General features: G+C 37.5%; 1 protein-coding gene across 3 annotated transcripts in view; it reads right to left on the reverse strand.

Annotated features, from left to right (window-relative positions):
* Window positions 1-312: 312 nt before the first annotated feature.
* The window catches only part of WFS1 (wolframin ER transmembrane glycoprotein), a 32,303-nt gene continuing 16,604 nt past the window's right edge, over window positions 313-16,011 (reverse strand). For all 3 annotated transcript variants that reach the window (XM_063401593.1, XM_063401592.1, XM_063401594.1), the window contains exons 3-8: window positions 14,169-14,251; window positions 10,181-10,325; window positions 9,183-9,353; window positions 8,516-8,596; window positions 4,636-4,778; window positions 313-2,976 (exon numbers count right to left, since the gene is read on the reverse strand). In XM_063401593.1, the coding sequence (XP_063257663.1) occupies window positions 1,168-2,976; window positions 4,636-4,778; window positions 8,516-8,596; window positions 9,183-9,353; window positions 10,181-10,325; window positions 14,169-14,251 (2,432 nt within the window). In that variant the 3' untranslated portion in view covers window positions 313-1,167. The remainder of the gene's footprint in view (window positions 2,977-4,635; window positions 4,779-8,515; window positions 8,597-9,182; window positions 9,354-10,180; window positions 10,326-14,168; window positions 14,252-16,011) is intronic.

The following is a 16,011-nucleotide window of genomic DNA, read 5'->3' on the forward strand; positions in this document are numbered from 1 at the left end:
AACCTTTGTCCCTGGTCCTGGTGACGACTGACACACAAATTGAAAAAGGAATCCAAGGCAGGCTCAGTGGAGGAGCCATGGAAATGGCAGGATGTATCTGTGACATACAGCCACAGTGGCCAGAAAAGGTGCACAGCTACAAAAACTTCACCTGGCACACCAGATTTTACTGTTATCTTCAAAACGGTCAAGTGCAACTTCAAGTATCTCACACCAGAATATTTTAAACATTCCAAATCGTAGTTTTCAGTGAAAACTGCTATCAGCACAACACAAACAACTGGTCACAATGCCAAAGCATAATGAACAAACCTTGTACCCATTTAATTCAAGTTTGTACTTCATGTTTATTTGCAAAATACAAGTAATTAAACATTCTATTTCCATTTCCACTATAGACTTTCAGGTATAATTTCAGTTGCTGTGGTTTGTCCATTACTGGTACCATCTCAATACCAGCATTAGTATTTGCCTTTCACACATCAGCATGGGCTATACTTTAGTGTAACCAGTCAGAACAAATAGCAAATTTCATATACAATATTTAATGCAAAGTAGAAGCCTGGGAAATTTGTAAAACCTTGATGGGGTGCAAAATGTTGTGCCCTTTCAAAAAACAGTGGTCACTATCTTCTGGACAAATAGTGAAACAGTGATTGCTGTACGCAAATATCACCACCAGGTACTTACTCTAAGATCACTTTTTTCTAGAAAACACCAAATAAATACAAGCAATAAATGCAACAAAAGCTGTTGTCAGTCCTCTATTCTAAACTATACCTGTGAAAATACAAATGGGCACATTGTGAATACTTAAAAGAGTAAAGTGCTTTTTACATTGATCAAGTGAATGCATCTAGTGTTGTACCACAGGCAATATATCCATTTTGGACAAAACAGTTTCCATGCAATTAGTCAGCAGCGATCCCCTGCATTCATTTATAATACTGAAGCACTATATATGACATCAGTCATACAGGGCTTAAGGTCAGGATACGGTGTGTACGCTTGCAAAACTCAACCAATGCTCTATTCTGGCACACTTTTTGAGCATTGCTACAGCAAGGTAGATTTTTGTTGGGTTTTTATTCCTCTTAAGAAGCCAAACCTTTGGTAGTGTAAATGCAGCGGACACTGAAAATACCACTGAACTAATATGTGAGCACATTATGCAGCTGACAGGAATGGGAAGAAGAAAAAATCAAAAGCAAATTTCATAGCTTTATGCACTGTGCTCCTCCAGTCCTCCTCTATTTTCACATGCCTCCCTGCAGGTAAGAGTTTAGACATGCAATTCAAGCAAGTTATTGCTTTCAGTTCAAAGACAGGCCATTTACTGCCAAGACGACCCTCCAGAATTGTGCTGAATTCAATTATACTCCCTTGCCTCAAGTTCAGCAACACTTTTTTAAACTCATTGCTTGCCTTCAGCACAATATCTTTGGTTATATCATCCTCCTCAATAGGCTTGCTTCCATTTTTGCTACTGAAAGGCATGCCCACAGTTATTTCAAATTTGTACCGATCAAACATTTTCATGTGGCATTTATGCTTTGTCAAAAACTTCAGACGGCACAATTCTTCCTCCTCCAGTGTAACATTTTTGGGATCACAAAGAGGGTAGGTTTCACCATACAAGCACCTCATCCAATCACCAATAAAAAATGGAAGCATATTTATTGCAGATTCCGCACTATTGTCGATTTCTGTCACACGCACGTATTTGAACCGCCCAGTCCACGTCACTCGGTGCCCTTCCAGGTGACTGCACAAAATCTGAGTCCGTGCCATGTTAGTCTCCTTCCAGGCCCGGGGTCCACAGAGGAAACCATACTGATTCCACGTCAGGGTGGAGTTGTAAACTTTCATTCCTTCAGATCGATACACATAGAACCAACAGAACAGCACTACAGCTGTAATCCACACCAGAATGAGCTTCACAATCGAGCTTTGAGTGAGCGATTTAACCACTTCAACCACAGAGAAGTTAACTTTTGTCCACCATCGAAAGAGCAAAGGAACACCACACAAAACCAGGGTCACTACAATTTTCATGAGCTCCAAAGACAAAAACCACTTAATGAAGTGGACAAGACACATCAGTGTAATGCCTATACCCAGCACTGGGAGTGCAAAGAGGAAGAGGAAGTAACCGATGGATGCACGAACGAGCCCAATGCCAGAGGACTCCCGCAGAATGACCACAGAGAGCTCACACCACATAAAGCACACCAGGTATGGGACCAGGTAGCAGTAGGTGCCTTTAAAATTCCGTAGTTGGGCCATTCTAAAGAAAAGATAGAACAAGTACAAAAACAGCAGGCATGGGATGCTTACATTGATCACAAAGAAATGGCCTACAGGAACTGTATAGAAGGTTTTACCTAAGAATTTCAAGTAGCCAAAATTGCCAGGTAATATCTGCAATAGGGATAAGCAACCTGCAGCTATCTCAGTCATTAATGCCCTTTGTGTGTAAGGTTCTGCACACGTGCTTAAACTCATGTAACTTGTCACTGTGAAGAAAACTGAGACAGTAGCTAATTCTGAGCATGGTATCCAGTCTTTGCTTGCTATAGGGAAGGAAAAAATTACAAAGAATACTGAGAGTAAAAAGTAAATGTACGGCTCTAAGTGATTCCATCCAAAGTTCACCTCAGCTTGCTCAACATCTAGGTTTGGTTCAAAACGAAGCAGTAAGTCAGTCAAAGCACGGAAGTTTTCCCAAGCCTTACTGTCCTGAAAAACTTTCAGTGTGCAAATCACCATAGAAATAAAGGACAAATAGAATATGACTAATGGAATAATGAAGGCAAAAAAATCAATTGTCAGATTACTGATGATGAAGAAAAAGATGAGAGCATTGATATGGTGTGTTGGAACAATGGTAGACAGCCAATGCATTCCTGCCTTTGATGCAATATCTATAAGGTATTCTTTTATTTCCATAATGGCATGAAGTGGATATTTTACAACCTGGAAAAAGAGAAAGAAGCATTTTATTAACGAGCAGTTTCATATCTTTACATCAGAGACATTCTTAGCTGAAGCAGTAGCAGCCAGCTGTCTAACCTCAGCTAACATGGAAAGATTTATATTTCAGATCAATGTTGCCAATAAAATAAGATTACTGTGTCCGAGATTATTAGCTCCATTTTGATTAACTCAGTCAGACGAAGCTCAGAGGCAATTTTGATTTCAGGCAAGATGTATTTCATTACCTTTGACACATATAATTAAATGGCTTCCTAGTCAAATATTCTGCTCTGCTAACTTCATACTGAAGATAAACTACACGGCTACAGCCCTGCACTATCTTAAGTCATTACCTGAGTGTGAGTACTGTACTTTAAAGCATGTAACTGCCACATTCTGCAAGGATTATGCTATACATTCTACATATACATATACACTGCAGGAAGTAATGCCTATGATTCATATACACATACAGGAAGTCTTTACAGATGCAGTTTTATCTTTAAACAATCCTTCCCAAGAATCTAGGGATGCAGGTGTCAAAACCTGTTTTGGAAGCAGCAGCAGTATGTTAAATTCAATTACTACACATTTACATATTCTTTTAACTCCACAACAATTATTGCAGAGGATCTTAAAATTCTATCTATTTTACATGGCATTTTCCACCACACTCACTAGACAACATAGAAACTACTGGATTGAACATTCTCCCTATAACCAACCACACACTTAACAAATATCAATTAAAAAGTACTGGATTCAAACATACATTCAAATATTGCATAGGGATTGCAAATATTAGATGCTGCAATCAATTCTCCTTCCCCCATAAAATGACAGACTTACGTTTTCCCAGATCTTACATTTTTATATTAATTAGTCCAAGGGGAAAAGCAAAGAATGTTCCAGCAAATACCTGGGCACTGTGATGAACTGGGACAACACACGCCCCAGTGATTTGGGCAAAAACATGTTTATTTGTGAAGGCACCTCCGTTCTTCATAAATGTATCTCTTTCAGACAATTAGCCACGCAAAAGCTCAGAAAGCAACACCTTTTCCACCCCTTTTTTCCCACCCCTTTTTTCCCACCTTTGCAATATGATAATGGACAACAAAATTACAGCACAAACTCTCAGGTCAGCAGCGACACACCCTCTACCTTACCTAAAATTTATGCTGGTATTGAAGGCATGCACCTTAATATTCCCTTCTCCTTTCACTGTCTAGAGTAGTACCAGTGTAGTAGCTAACAGCAAGTTTCATCTTTTCTGAATTCTGTCAGAACAGAACATTTTCATGCTATGGATAATTTTTCCTACCTGCTTGCTCCTGTCTAAATTAAAAAGATACAAAGCATATAAAAACATCTTTAATAAAACTAGGGCAGTGATGACAGGTACATTTAAATCCTCACTGAAGACAAAATGAAGGTAGATTGTCCTCTTACAGGGAAAACTGCTGTCACTTTTTTTTTAAATATGTGACTTACATATACTAAACTTGAAACATATACATGAGGTCAAGTCCAAAGAGAACTTACAGCAACAATTCTTACTGATCTATACAGACTAAACATCAGGACTGAGAGAGTCACTCCTGTTTTGTCTGCAATGCATAAGAGGCCAACCTAACCTGTTCCATATTGCCTTTTTACCTTCAGTCGTAGGGGTAATTCTTCAGGACTCTTCCCTGCAAACTCATCATCATCTTCTTGCATAATCAGGTTAGATGGGATGATTCCCTTTGCATACTTCTTGGTAATTTCAACAAAGTCATCCAAAGCAATAAATTTTTTAGCTAAAAAGATAAAATGAAAATTGGGAGTAAATTTTATGACAACACTGTATTGATGATGAATTGGAGTATTAATTTTCTTTCCTGACAGAATCTAGTCTACAAAAACTTAGCTACTGACAACACAGGCTGACCTTGCAACTTGTCCCCAGATCTCTGCTGAAAACAACAATCTCCTTGTGCCAGCAATACATATAATACTTTACATCTTGTCAGATCAGTAGGTAAGTTAATTATACTAATAACTAGGATAACAGAGTGAGTGAATGTAGCTCATCTGCAAGTACTCCACAGAAAAAAGACTACTGGATTAAGTCATTGTTTTAAATCATGAACTACTGTATCTGCTTCAGAGGAATATTCAACAGCTGCACTGTTGCACTGGAAAGAAAGACTTGTATAGAAGCAGTAATGAAGTATCTGTATATCATCAACTGAAACACTGCCTTCTGATTTGTCATTTAACAGTCATTTTTCTGAGTTCAGAGGTTACAGGCATATAATTATGGGAAATACACAATTACTGTATCTATGAGACTTAATACACCGAAAATGTATTAATTTCATATGCTATATGGCTATACAAAGGGCCTCCTCCAAACGGTATAAACCATGATCTAAAACAGCTACCAGCAGCAGAACAGACCTTGCTCAGTTTACATAGAACAAAATTCACCCCTCTGCCCTGGAAGATCTTTATCCACTCCTGTGAGCATAAGGGAGGCACGATGTTACTATTGAAAACTCTAGGGAAACGGCAGGACAGGAGGTGATTCATACACTGGTTCAAACTCTTTGCATCCAGTTCTCTACATTAGCATGGATTAACTAGTTTCTGTGGCAGACAAGTTTGATGCAGTTTGTAAAGGAGAATAATTAACAGCATTTTGTTCCCATAAAATACAGTAAATGACATTGCTTTATAAATGAAAGAATTGAATGACAAAAATCTGTAACACACCTCCTACACAGTGAATTTAACTACTTAGCTGATGTAGAGATATGAAAGCTGGCCTGCTTACTAGTTTGATATTTTAAAGAGACAGATAACTGCTTCATCAAATGCAGAATCTGAGGATGAATGGGTTTGGGCCCAGAAAATTTTTAATTTAAATATGCTACATTTATAGAAGCAACATATAAATAACTCAGTATTTAATACTGAAAACGCTGGAGATATACAACAAAATAAAGTGTTTGTCCAAAGATACATACTAGAGGAAGAGGAATGCTAAGAGTTCAACAGAAAATCAGCATCTTACAATCTATCTTTTGGTTTAATCTCAAAAAGGATGCTGCCTTTGGCTTGAACTTTTACCACTTCCCCTCCTCCATGCGTGAACCCTTATGTCTCACAAAATACATTCTGGCATGCCTCTCAAGAAACAAGAAAGGATTTATTTTTGCTAACTCTTCTTATTATTCACAGACTGTAAGGCAACTCTACCAGCATCAAGAAATCCACGGACTTGGTGGGCCTCAAATTAAGCCTAATACAGAAGGCATCATCTAAATTTACTGTTTTATTGGGAGAAATATACAGTGCTGAAATAGTCTTATTTATGTAGAATCAGCAAGCAGACATGTTAGAACCTCACAAAAATACCTTAACAGTACTTTTAGAGGATCATGGGACATCCTGAAAAGGAAGGAGTTATTAACTTACTATGTATAGATGACCTATCCACTGCAATGACATGCACCCTCTCAGGCATGCAACAACTGCCCATTGACATTGTCACCTCTAATTTTCTGTTTATACCTCCATTAAGGACAAACCAGACCAGATATCTGCAATAATATAATATAAGCCATATCTGGCTTAAAAAATATCTTCTAAGTATTAGCAATGTACTAACAGTGAAAGAAGCATCTCCTTCTGGCACAGTAAATGAAGAAACTCAGTGAGTCAGAGAAATAAAAGCTGGAGAGTAACAGGTTTCTTGTTCCTCCATGAAAAAGTAAAAGCTCTCTAGAGAAGAGGTAACAGCTTAACTCCCACTTTTAAGTGTATGATGAAAACTTTTCATTTTAAAATGTCGTTAGTATTTTGTCATCCAAGTGTCTCTTAAATTGATATAAAAAGCATATTTTGTAGATTCTACTTTATTATTCATAGATTTTTTTCAATTTGGTTATGACAAATTCCCCTGCCTCCCTCCATCCACCCTAGGAAAAGAAAAATATTCACATCAATTTCTGCCTACACTTACAAATAGGTTCATTTACTGCCCTGCTATTTTATCCGCAATTTAAGGCTTAAAAAAAATTGCCAGTTCCTTTTCCGATAACTCTCTGAATTACTGAAGTATCCAGAACAAAATGACTTGCTGGGCACTCACTCAGTAGCAGCAATTGCCAGTTCACCTAAAGGAATGGAAAGAACCTCAATTCAACACAGCTCAAATGAACCCAAATACATCTGCATCATGATGCAATGACTGGACAATGAAACTCAACAGCCTTGTCCTTCAAGGACTGTTTCTAGCTTGCCAGAAGCAGCAGCCAAGCCACAAAAACAGCTGACATAGTCTCACAGAAGGTTTGATAGGACCACAAGCCTGCTTTCCAATATATTATTTCTCACATCCCTTAATCCCATATTCACATATGGGCACGTGCCCCTGCTCCTCTTTTACTTCTGCCAAAGCTAGTGAAAACTAAAATCCTCCACTATTCTCAAGAATGCTGTTTTTCAAGTCACCCGTGTAACAAACACAATCCTTGAAGGTAAAGGCCAAATTTACCTAATGAAATGTAAATCTAATCTTTCAAGGACTTTAAACCTGCAAACCTCCAGAATTGACTCCCTATCCCATGTATGACGCTTTAGTTTCACATAGTCTTAAGTACAGATGCATTAGGAAATAATATCCTTTGTGACATTTAAAAGTGCTTTTCAAGTACTGATCTAGATTGCAAATGAGCTATTCCATATGACTTAGTGCATTTCAGGAAACTGAGGTTTTCCTGACAATGAATAATTGAACCTTATGTTAAATACTGTTCTTGAAAAACTATACATGCTGCATTGTTGATAATTCATTTTCACAACATACTTTGACTTTCCTCCTTAAAGCCCAAAAGCACATCACCATTTCTTAGTTATGCCAGACTGAGGAGAACTTTCATTTCCAATCCCCATCCCACCAAACCTTACAAAACCCACAGACTTAGGTCTACAAATCTGACCCTGTGTGTGTTAAGGGGTTTAATTCTTCACAATACATGAACTAAGCTGCTGTAAATAACAAAAGAAGTGACTTGGTGCATCTTTCCAAAATCATTCATTGAACAACTATGGAAAGACAAATATTAATTATAAGGGAAGGGCAAACAGAGGTGAGGCAAATAGAATGAAGGATCTGTCTGCACTAAATTAGTGCATAATTCATTCTCTCACTGCAATCAGAAACCCTACTGCATTCAGAACTAAAAAAAAAAAAATACTGAAAGTGAAAATCTTTGCTGAAGAAACTTTTGAGCACTGAGAGGGCAAGAATATAAAAATAACAAATGACAGGCAAACTCCCTTTAGGAGTTGACTGTAATGGTGATGTCTCCTGTGAGTTCACATGCAGATCAGTTATTTGTTTTCTACACGGAATAAATTGACACTATCAGTTTATTGCAATCCAAACGTTCTGTAGGTTCTTAGTCTGGCAGCACAAAATTGTTTACCAAAGCAAACCAGAAGCTAAAACCACTGGCCAAGATTGAAAGCAGCAGCATGAACTCACATTCACTGTTCACTAATCGCTCCAGCATCCTTCTCTGCCTCTGCACGGACTTTGGGACGGGGCCAGGCTGCTTCTCACCATCTGTTTCAATAATAGAAAGACAAAGCAGTCAATTAAAGTGAGCAAACAGTAACTGCAACATCTGGGCCATGGTATTTCCTCAAAGTAAGAAAACAACAAACTTACATAGAAACAGATAACAAGTGGCTATATAGTTTTCTATATTCCTGTTACTGTATTAGAAAAAGAAACAGGACTGCCATAGCTAACATTTAGTGCTGTAGTAGCAGAGTGTCTTCAAGACTGAATCTGTAAATTGAAACATCTAGTGAGGTATCGTCAGGATGACTGTTAGAGGGAAAAAAAATCAAATACAGCAAAGCCATAAATTACTTATTTTCCAAAGAAAGGAGTGCTAAAAAAAGATATTTTATATATATGGTCACTTGAACAAGTTTTTAACTGACCCACGACCTAAAGCAAGTGTTGGTCCAGAAAGCATAGTTATTAAGAGGGTTAGTCATTGAGACAGTTACATTATCTTAAGTAGATTGTACAGTTACTAATATCGCATTCCTGACTGCTCATAAAGCCCTTTAGGTTTTTAGCTGTACTGGGCCCAAAAATCTGTATTTTATCAATACCATAAATCAGCTCATGAACAAACCTTCATTGTCAACTTGCCCAACATTTTCCAACAGTTCAGAAACTGCTAATTGCTTCTTCTTTTTTGGGTTTAATTTCCAATACATGACCAAGGCAGCTTTTCGCACCGCTCTCTCCAAGTCGGTCTCAGATGTTAACTTTTTCACCTCTTCTTCATTCTCAAAAGTTATGCCTCATGAAAAGAAAAAATACATTACACACTTAACCCACACCCATGCAAAAATGATAGATTTGCTCACAATTTATATTTCTCAGTTTAGTCTGAAACATCTCAAGGTTCAGTCACATTCTGACCACCTAAGTAAATGACTCAAATGCCCTTCCGTGTCCATTGCTTATCAAAATCTAACCACATTGCCTAGGTTTAAACTGTACTCCATGCATTTTACTATGTCTTGCTTCAACTTTTGAAGCACAGTGGATCAGGCAAAAGGTAGTGCAGACAGGCATGGGAGACATGCAAAGGCACCAAGAACTGAATGGAAGTAATTTTTCTTTTTTGTTTTGTTGGGGTTTTTTCCCCCCTTGTAAGAGTTCATATAGTTGGTGGACCAGAAGAGACCATTCCAAGCATGGGAAGTAGCATGAAGGAAGGTGAGGACCTTAAACTGGGAGAAGACAGTGAACAAGACCAATTAGAAAAGAGGTTGGAGAGTGGCAAATAATAAAACAACAGCAGACATGTAGCTGGTGTGTGGTTATATGTGTTTTTCAGAGTCAAAAAACCAGAAGCTTCCATTAGCGGTGAGGACAAGAAGAACATGTGTGGATTTCATGAAAAAAATCAAGCAAATAACTAATAAAAATGTTTTAATAAACAGTATTGGTAATTAGTCTTTTTAAATTACCTGTTGGAACAGTCTGTTAGCAACTATTCACGCAATTTTGCCACCACCATTTCCATCAAACTTTAACCCCTCTTTTCAGAGTTAAAATGAGCACAATATTGTTTCAGGTAATGTGGGAAGTCCAAGCAGGAAGCCTGAGAAGAACCCATACCTCTTCTGTCAGCCAGGCATCTACGCAGGAGTTTGACAGCTTCTCTTCGACCTTGCTTAGCAGCAAGGATGAACCAGTCAACTGCACTACAATTGTTAAGTTCTTCATCCTCCTCTTCTGCTAATCTCAAGTAGTGCTTCCCCACCTATAATAATAGGAAATAAAATTCCTTCAGTTACTGAAATATACTTTACTTTGTCTCTATGTCTTTCTCTCTTCTTCCCTCTCACCCCCTGGAAGTCAGCTAAGATAAATTCTCTCTGAACAAAAGGTCAAAACATTTGCTCCTAGCATTAAAGAACCTAGCTGAAAGCTGATCTTCTGATTGGAAAGATCTGGAAGAACTGGAAGCAAGAAGGAATTGCAACACATTTGGCCAGGTCAGTGAACCAGTTGCTGTCGGTGTTCAGGCATCTGGCAGGATCAGGTGAAGCTCATGGTGTTAAAAGTTTTCTTGGACTCTTTTCCTCCTGCAACATTGACCAGACAATACTGCTAACTTCATTTTAGAGCCAGAAAAAATAAGTGTAATACAATCTGGTGTAAGTGACAATCAGAAATTCAAATGAAGCTACTGACAAGGCCTTGACATGGAAACACGGTTCAAGAAAGGCAATCCCTGACTCACACCAGTTCAGTCACTGAAGGTCAAAGCAAACTCATGATTATTTGGCAAATAGAATAAAACTAATACTGCTTAAGCAAATTCCATGAAAAAGCATACAAAAAATTCTCCTGTTCAGGATTACAGAAATTACCAAGTAGGTGTCTATATTACTGTTTTACAGGTAAGAAAAAAACCTCACTTTTTTCCTCCTTCTAAAAATTAAAATATATTAAAATACAATAGTAAATATATTTTTATATATATTCACAAAATAGTATGAAAACACTTCTGCTTATCACAACACAAGGCAATAAAAAGTTAAATGGCAGAAAATGACCAGAACTACTGGAAATTTTATCTGCATACCTCAAGAATCTCAAAAATATTTTTGGTTGGCTCACTGCACTCTCTCTCTGTCTCTCCCTAGTGTTACTTCAGCTACATTCTAGAAGCAATTTATGCAATATCTTAATAGCTTTTTAAATCCACAATATTATCTGCTGGAACAAAAACCTCTGTTTGAAAGATTCTCTGAAACTTTCATTTGTTACTGCCACTAAAGGTGACTAAAGAAATACTGTTGAAAGATTAAGAAATCACATTATCCTTATGTAGATTAAAAGCACTGATTTAATCAGAAAGGTCTTTCTTCTCCCAGTAAAGGTTATTTCTCCAGACATTTAACTGGTTTCATACATTTAAGTGAGTGCTTCAACAGCTTCTACACAGAGTTATTGGGTAGACATTAAATCCATAGCACATACAGTGAAGCTATCCAAACCCATACAGAAATAAGGAGAAAATTGGACTAGATAATCCAAACATTGATTACAAAGTCAGAGTTCAATGGGAGGGCACACCATGGGGAGAATGTATGAGACAACAAAAGAAAACAGGATTTCAGCAATTGCACAGTAATCTATGGCTCAACTGCAGGTGTACCTACAGCTATTTATTTCAGAAAGGAATTGCTTGAACAAGTTACATGACAAATAACACCCATCTGACAAGAACAGCTGTTTCTTAAGCATGTTTATATTTACAGCCATTAAGATTTTGAGCAAAGCTTCAAGAGTAGCAGCATTTAATCACACAGCCGTTAAGTTTCTAAGGGCCTCTTGGACATAGAAACACGTATTGCAACATCAACCAACAGATCCTGGGACTAGTCAGCACAAAAGGCTACTCACAAGCAAAATGATAGCACAGCCTGTTTTATGACTGAATTACTTTTGGGCTTGTCTGTGTTTTTAACAGCAAAGTTCCTGCATCAAACCACCTGAAAATGGCTGCAAAGCTCTGCCCTGTAGCAGTCAAAGGAAGAAAAAAAGATGGGAAAAGGTGTTAACCTCAAATCTGTCATTTAAGCAGTCTGGGACTCTCTCTTTCCCATGAGCTGAAAGTGTGAAATAAAGTCACATTTGGTAGCACAGACCCTCCCACTGTACTTCTCTAAAGGTTGCTCCGTCTCTGGCTTTGCTAAGTGAGGTGGTCATCTCAAGCAGTCCCCTTGGAGACATCCTCTGGTTAAAGACACAGAACTGCCTTTTCTCCATTACAGAATTCCAGCTGTGGGTGTTTCATTTATGTAACTGCCATACAGTTACTTTTCAATTAAAAAAAAAAAAAATATATATATATATAAAGTTACAGTAATACATGCTGACAGGCACTCAGAGTGCATTTATTTCCATAGTCGCTGCAGAACTATTTTTGAATAAATACAGACTAACAAAGTAAGTACAAGCCATTGAACCAGCTGATTTCTTGTCTTTGACTTTGCAATTGTTAACAAATAGCACAGAAGTGGCATCTCAGCTTCTCATCCATACTCCATACTCTACAAATGTAAGAAATAAAACCACATTTTTCTAATTGATTCAAAAGGAATGTAATCAACCATAGAGAAGAAATAAGTTTGTTTTCGAGTTTTAAAAACTAAAAACTAATTCCCTCTCCACAAGTAACAAGAAATGTGACTGAATAAAAAAAAAAATACTGTACTTTTTTGTACTGGGCTCCATTTCAGGGAGTCAATTCATCCTGAGTGCATACTGAAGCAAAACTGTATGCTGTATCTTTTTATGATAAGAATCCTATTATTGTATGTGAATAGAAAATGTACACAGTAAAGAGATAAAGGAAGAGAGTGAAAGTGGAATTAATAGCAAAGGAGAAAAATCCCTATCATTTATATATTATATATATATCATTTATATACATATGTATGCATCACAGACTTAGATTATGTAGTATTCATACTCAGCTGAAAATTATATCCTTTAAGAATATTATGGACTTTGTTTTCTTATATGTGGAGGAATAGAGCCAAAAGATGGATTTTACAGCAATGATTCCCTCCAGGATAATGTTTCATCCTCCACAAAGCTACCAGCTGTTTCAAAGTGAGGAATGTGTTACTATCTCAGGTTACAACTCCAAGGTCAGCCTGCCCCTCAAACAAGTTGAAATAGAATGGGGAACAAGAATAGCACTGCTGTATTTTTTTTAACCAGCTTTAAAAGAATTGCTTTCCCATCCCGACCTCTAATTTTTATTTACAATAAAATCTAAATTTTAATCTAAATTTTATTTCCAATAAAATCACCACAAGGAGTGATGATCCTTGGGGAAAAATCCAAAACACCAATGAGCATGTAGGAGATTGCAACCACTATCATATGGCATCAAAGCTGAATTTGGAAAAGTATGCTCAAGTAAAACACTACCAAGTTAAACACAAAGTAATACCCTTCTAGACAATTTTAAGCTATTTATACTAGACCACTATACCAGGAACACAGTAGAAAACTAGTACAATTTTTCTAAAAGGGAAAACTTGTAGTTCTAACAAATGCAGAACAGAACTGATATTATTAATTCAACTTTATCTGCCATGAAATAAGTAAACACAGCCAATTTCAAGAAATGAGGGGCTTCTTTTCTAAAATGTGTAACTCAACAAAGAAATGGTATATGAGCAAAACACCAGCAACAACCTCTGTCCCTGCTAAAGCAGCTCAGTGGCAGTTTTCTCCAGTCCAGCCTAAGAGCCCTGGTATCTTTGTATACACTGTAGTGCTGAAGCAACAGCATTCAACAGTCCCTGTCTGCACAGCTCCACACATGCTTCTTTAAAAAAGAGAAAAGTAAATCAGTTCTGTACCTTTTCCATCCTAAAGAGTTGGACCTGAAACCACTCACACTCTCAAGGATGCAGCATTTCCCAAGGCAGAGAAACCATTTGGCATCACCTTTCTTTGAATAGTTTAGCATCTGAACAGACACAGTTCAACTGAGGAAGAGATAAGAGTTCTGCAGCAGGTGGTGCTATTTTTGGAATTAAGAGCAAACAAGACCAGACAAAAACCACAAAATTACCTCTGTTTGTGCTTTTGGTTCTCCAGCTTTGGCCCTTTCAAGCAGTTCTTCAAAGAGCACTTCAGGTTCCTCCTTCATGCCCTCTATAAATTAGACAAAGAGATTTGTTTAGTAATAATAAAGTATTTTAAAAATTGTTGTTGTATGCGGTTGAAGAATTAAATGATTGTAACTAAAAAAATCCAACACAAGGGATTTCTCACAAGAACTGTGGGAGTTACCTTATTACAATATTGACACTCCATCTCAGTATTGTATTTCAGTATATTTACCCTTGTTATTTGGTATATGGCACAGGATGCACAGTTTACAGTTTCTCATTTACTTCCACAGAATTCATTTCTCAATAGAATATTCATTACAATAAATGTGAGCACATGTGGACCATGTAATATGGATCAGCTTTTGTACTATTACTATTCTTCTCTTGATACCACTTCAGTTTTTCACCTGTCAATCTCTGTTTAGCACTGGAACCTTTTCTAGGATTTTGAAAAATTAATCAGCCTTTACAACAGTTTATTTGAAAACTCAATTCATCAGTCTCTGGAGTATACAGTAACTAACAACTATTACACCTGCTAAACCTTGGATTTTTTTCATTTTGCTCCAAACTCCATCTTGTACCTTTCTTCTTTCCCATCTACTGAACACATACAGACTTGAAACAATTTGTTTTCTTCAAAAGCTACTATCATACTACTCCACCAGTCAATCATAAAGAAAAACTCGAGAGCTTTATCTGATATCCAGTGTTTGTAAACAACATCCTGCTGCATGCTACTTGATGAATAAAGAATTAGTTAATAGCAAAGCTGATGAAGGCCAGGACTGCTACTCTCTTATGACTTCTCACAAATTAGTTTGGATAAAATTTTAAAGAGCCAAATCAATACAGCTTGTATGCTATAGGTTGGGTAAGAAAGGACAACTGACCACTGACTCAGAGTTACAGCTTTACTAACTAACCAACCTAAAATTATAGTTAGAAAGGTAGACTCAGATTCTACACTAAGCGCCGAAGTCTAACCCCTATTGACCCCATTACCCCACACAAACACGCTGTGACACTTTGTAGCTATGTCCTGAGGGCTGTGGCAGCAGAAGTGTGCTTGGGAAGCAGTTTGCAGATGTAGGAAAGTGACTTTCAGGCATCTACTCAAGTTCCAGTCCCTACCTGACTGGGGCAGCAGCAGTGTGAGAAGCTGCTCAGCGGCCCTGCCAGCTGAGGGGCCAGGCAGAATCAGCTCTTCAGAAGATGGCAGGAAGGAAGAAATAAACCCCATTCCACATGATCTCCTGAAGAATAGGGTTACTTGCATTCTTTAACATCTCTCGTACTGGGACCATTTTCAAAGAACAGGCTAAAAGCCAATGCTTTCACTAGAATGGATGTATTTAACAAGAGCAAACCATGAAGTAAGATTTCTTCTTCACCATCCCACAGTTTTGTCTGACAAGTTCCACTTGGAAAAGTTCTAATGCCAGTTTATAACATTGTCTGACTAAGCAAGGCACATAATGAAAAATAATTTTCATTTAGTACTTGGTCTTTCCAAAAAGCTGTAAAAATATTATTGTAAAATAGGCCTTAAAATGTGCAGCCTTATGGTCAACTACCTCCTTCAATGATAAAAAAAATGGTGTTATTGCAGTAAACTTGTTGAAACGTTTGTTCTAACAGAGCTGACTGCCATGGGAAAGAAACAATTTCTGTGGTTATTTTCAACTCCTGCCCAATTCCTCCCACCCAGTCATCAATTCTATGTACTTGCATGTGTGATCTATGTGATCTATGAATATAAATAACAGTCAGGTATTATAAAATATGCCTGTGGGCTGA

This window comes from Prinia subflava, chromosome 7, assembly GCF_021018805.1.
Source record: "Prinia subflava isolate CZ2003 ecotype Zambia chromosome 7, Cam_Psub_1.2, whole genome shotgun sequence".
NCBI classification, from domain to species: domain Eukaryota; kingdom Metazoa; phylum Chordata; class Aves; order Passeriformes; family Cisticolidae; genus Prinia; species Prinia subflava.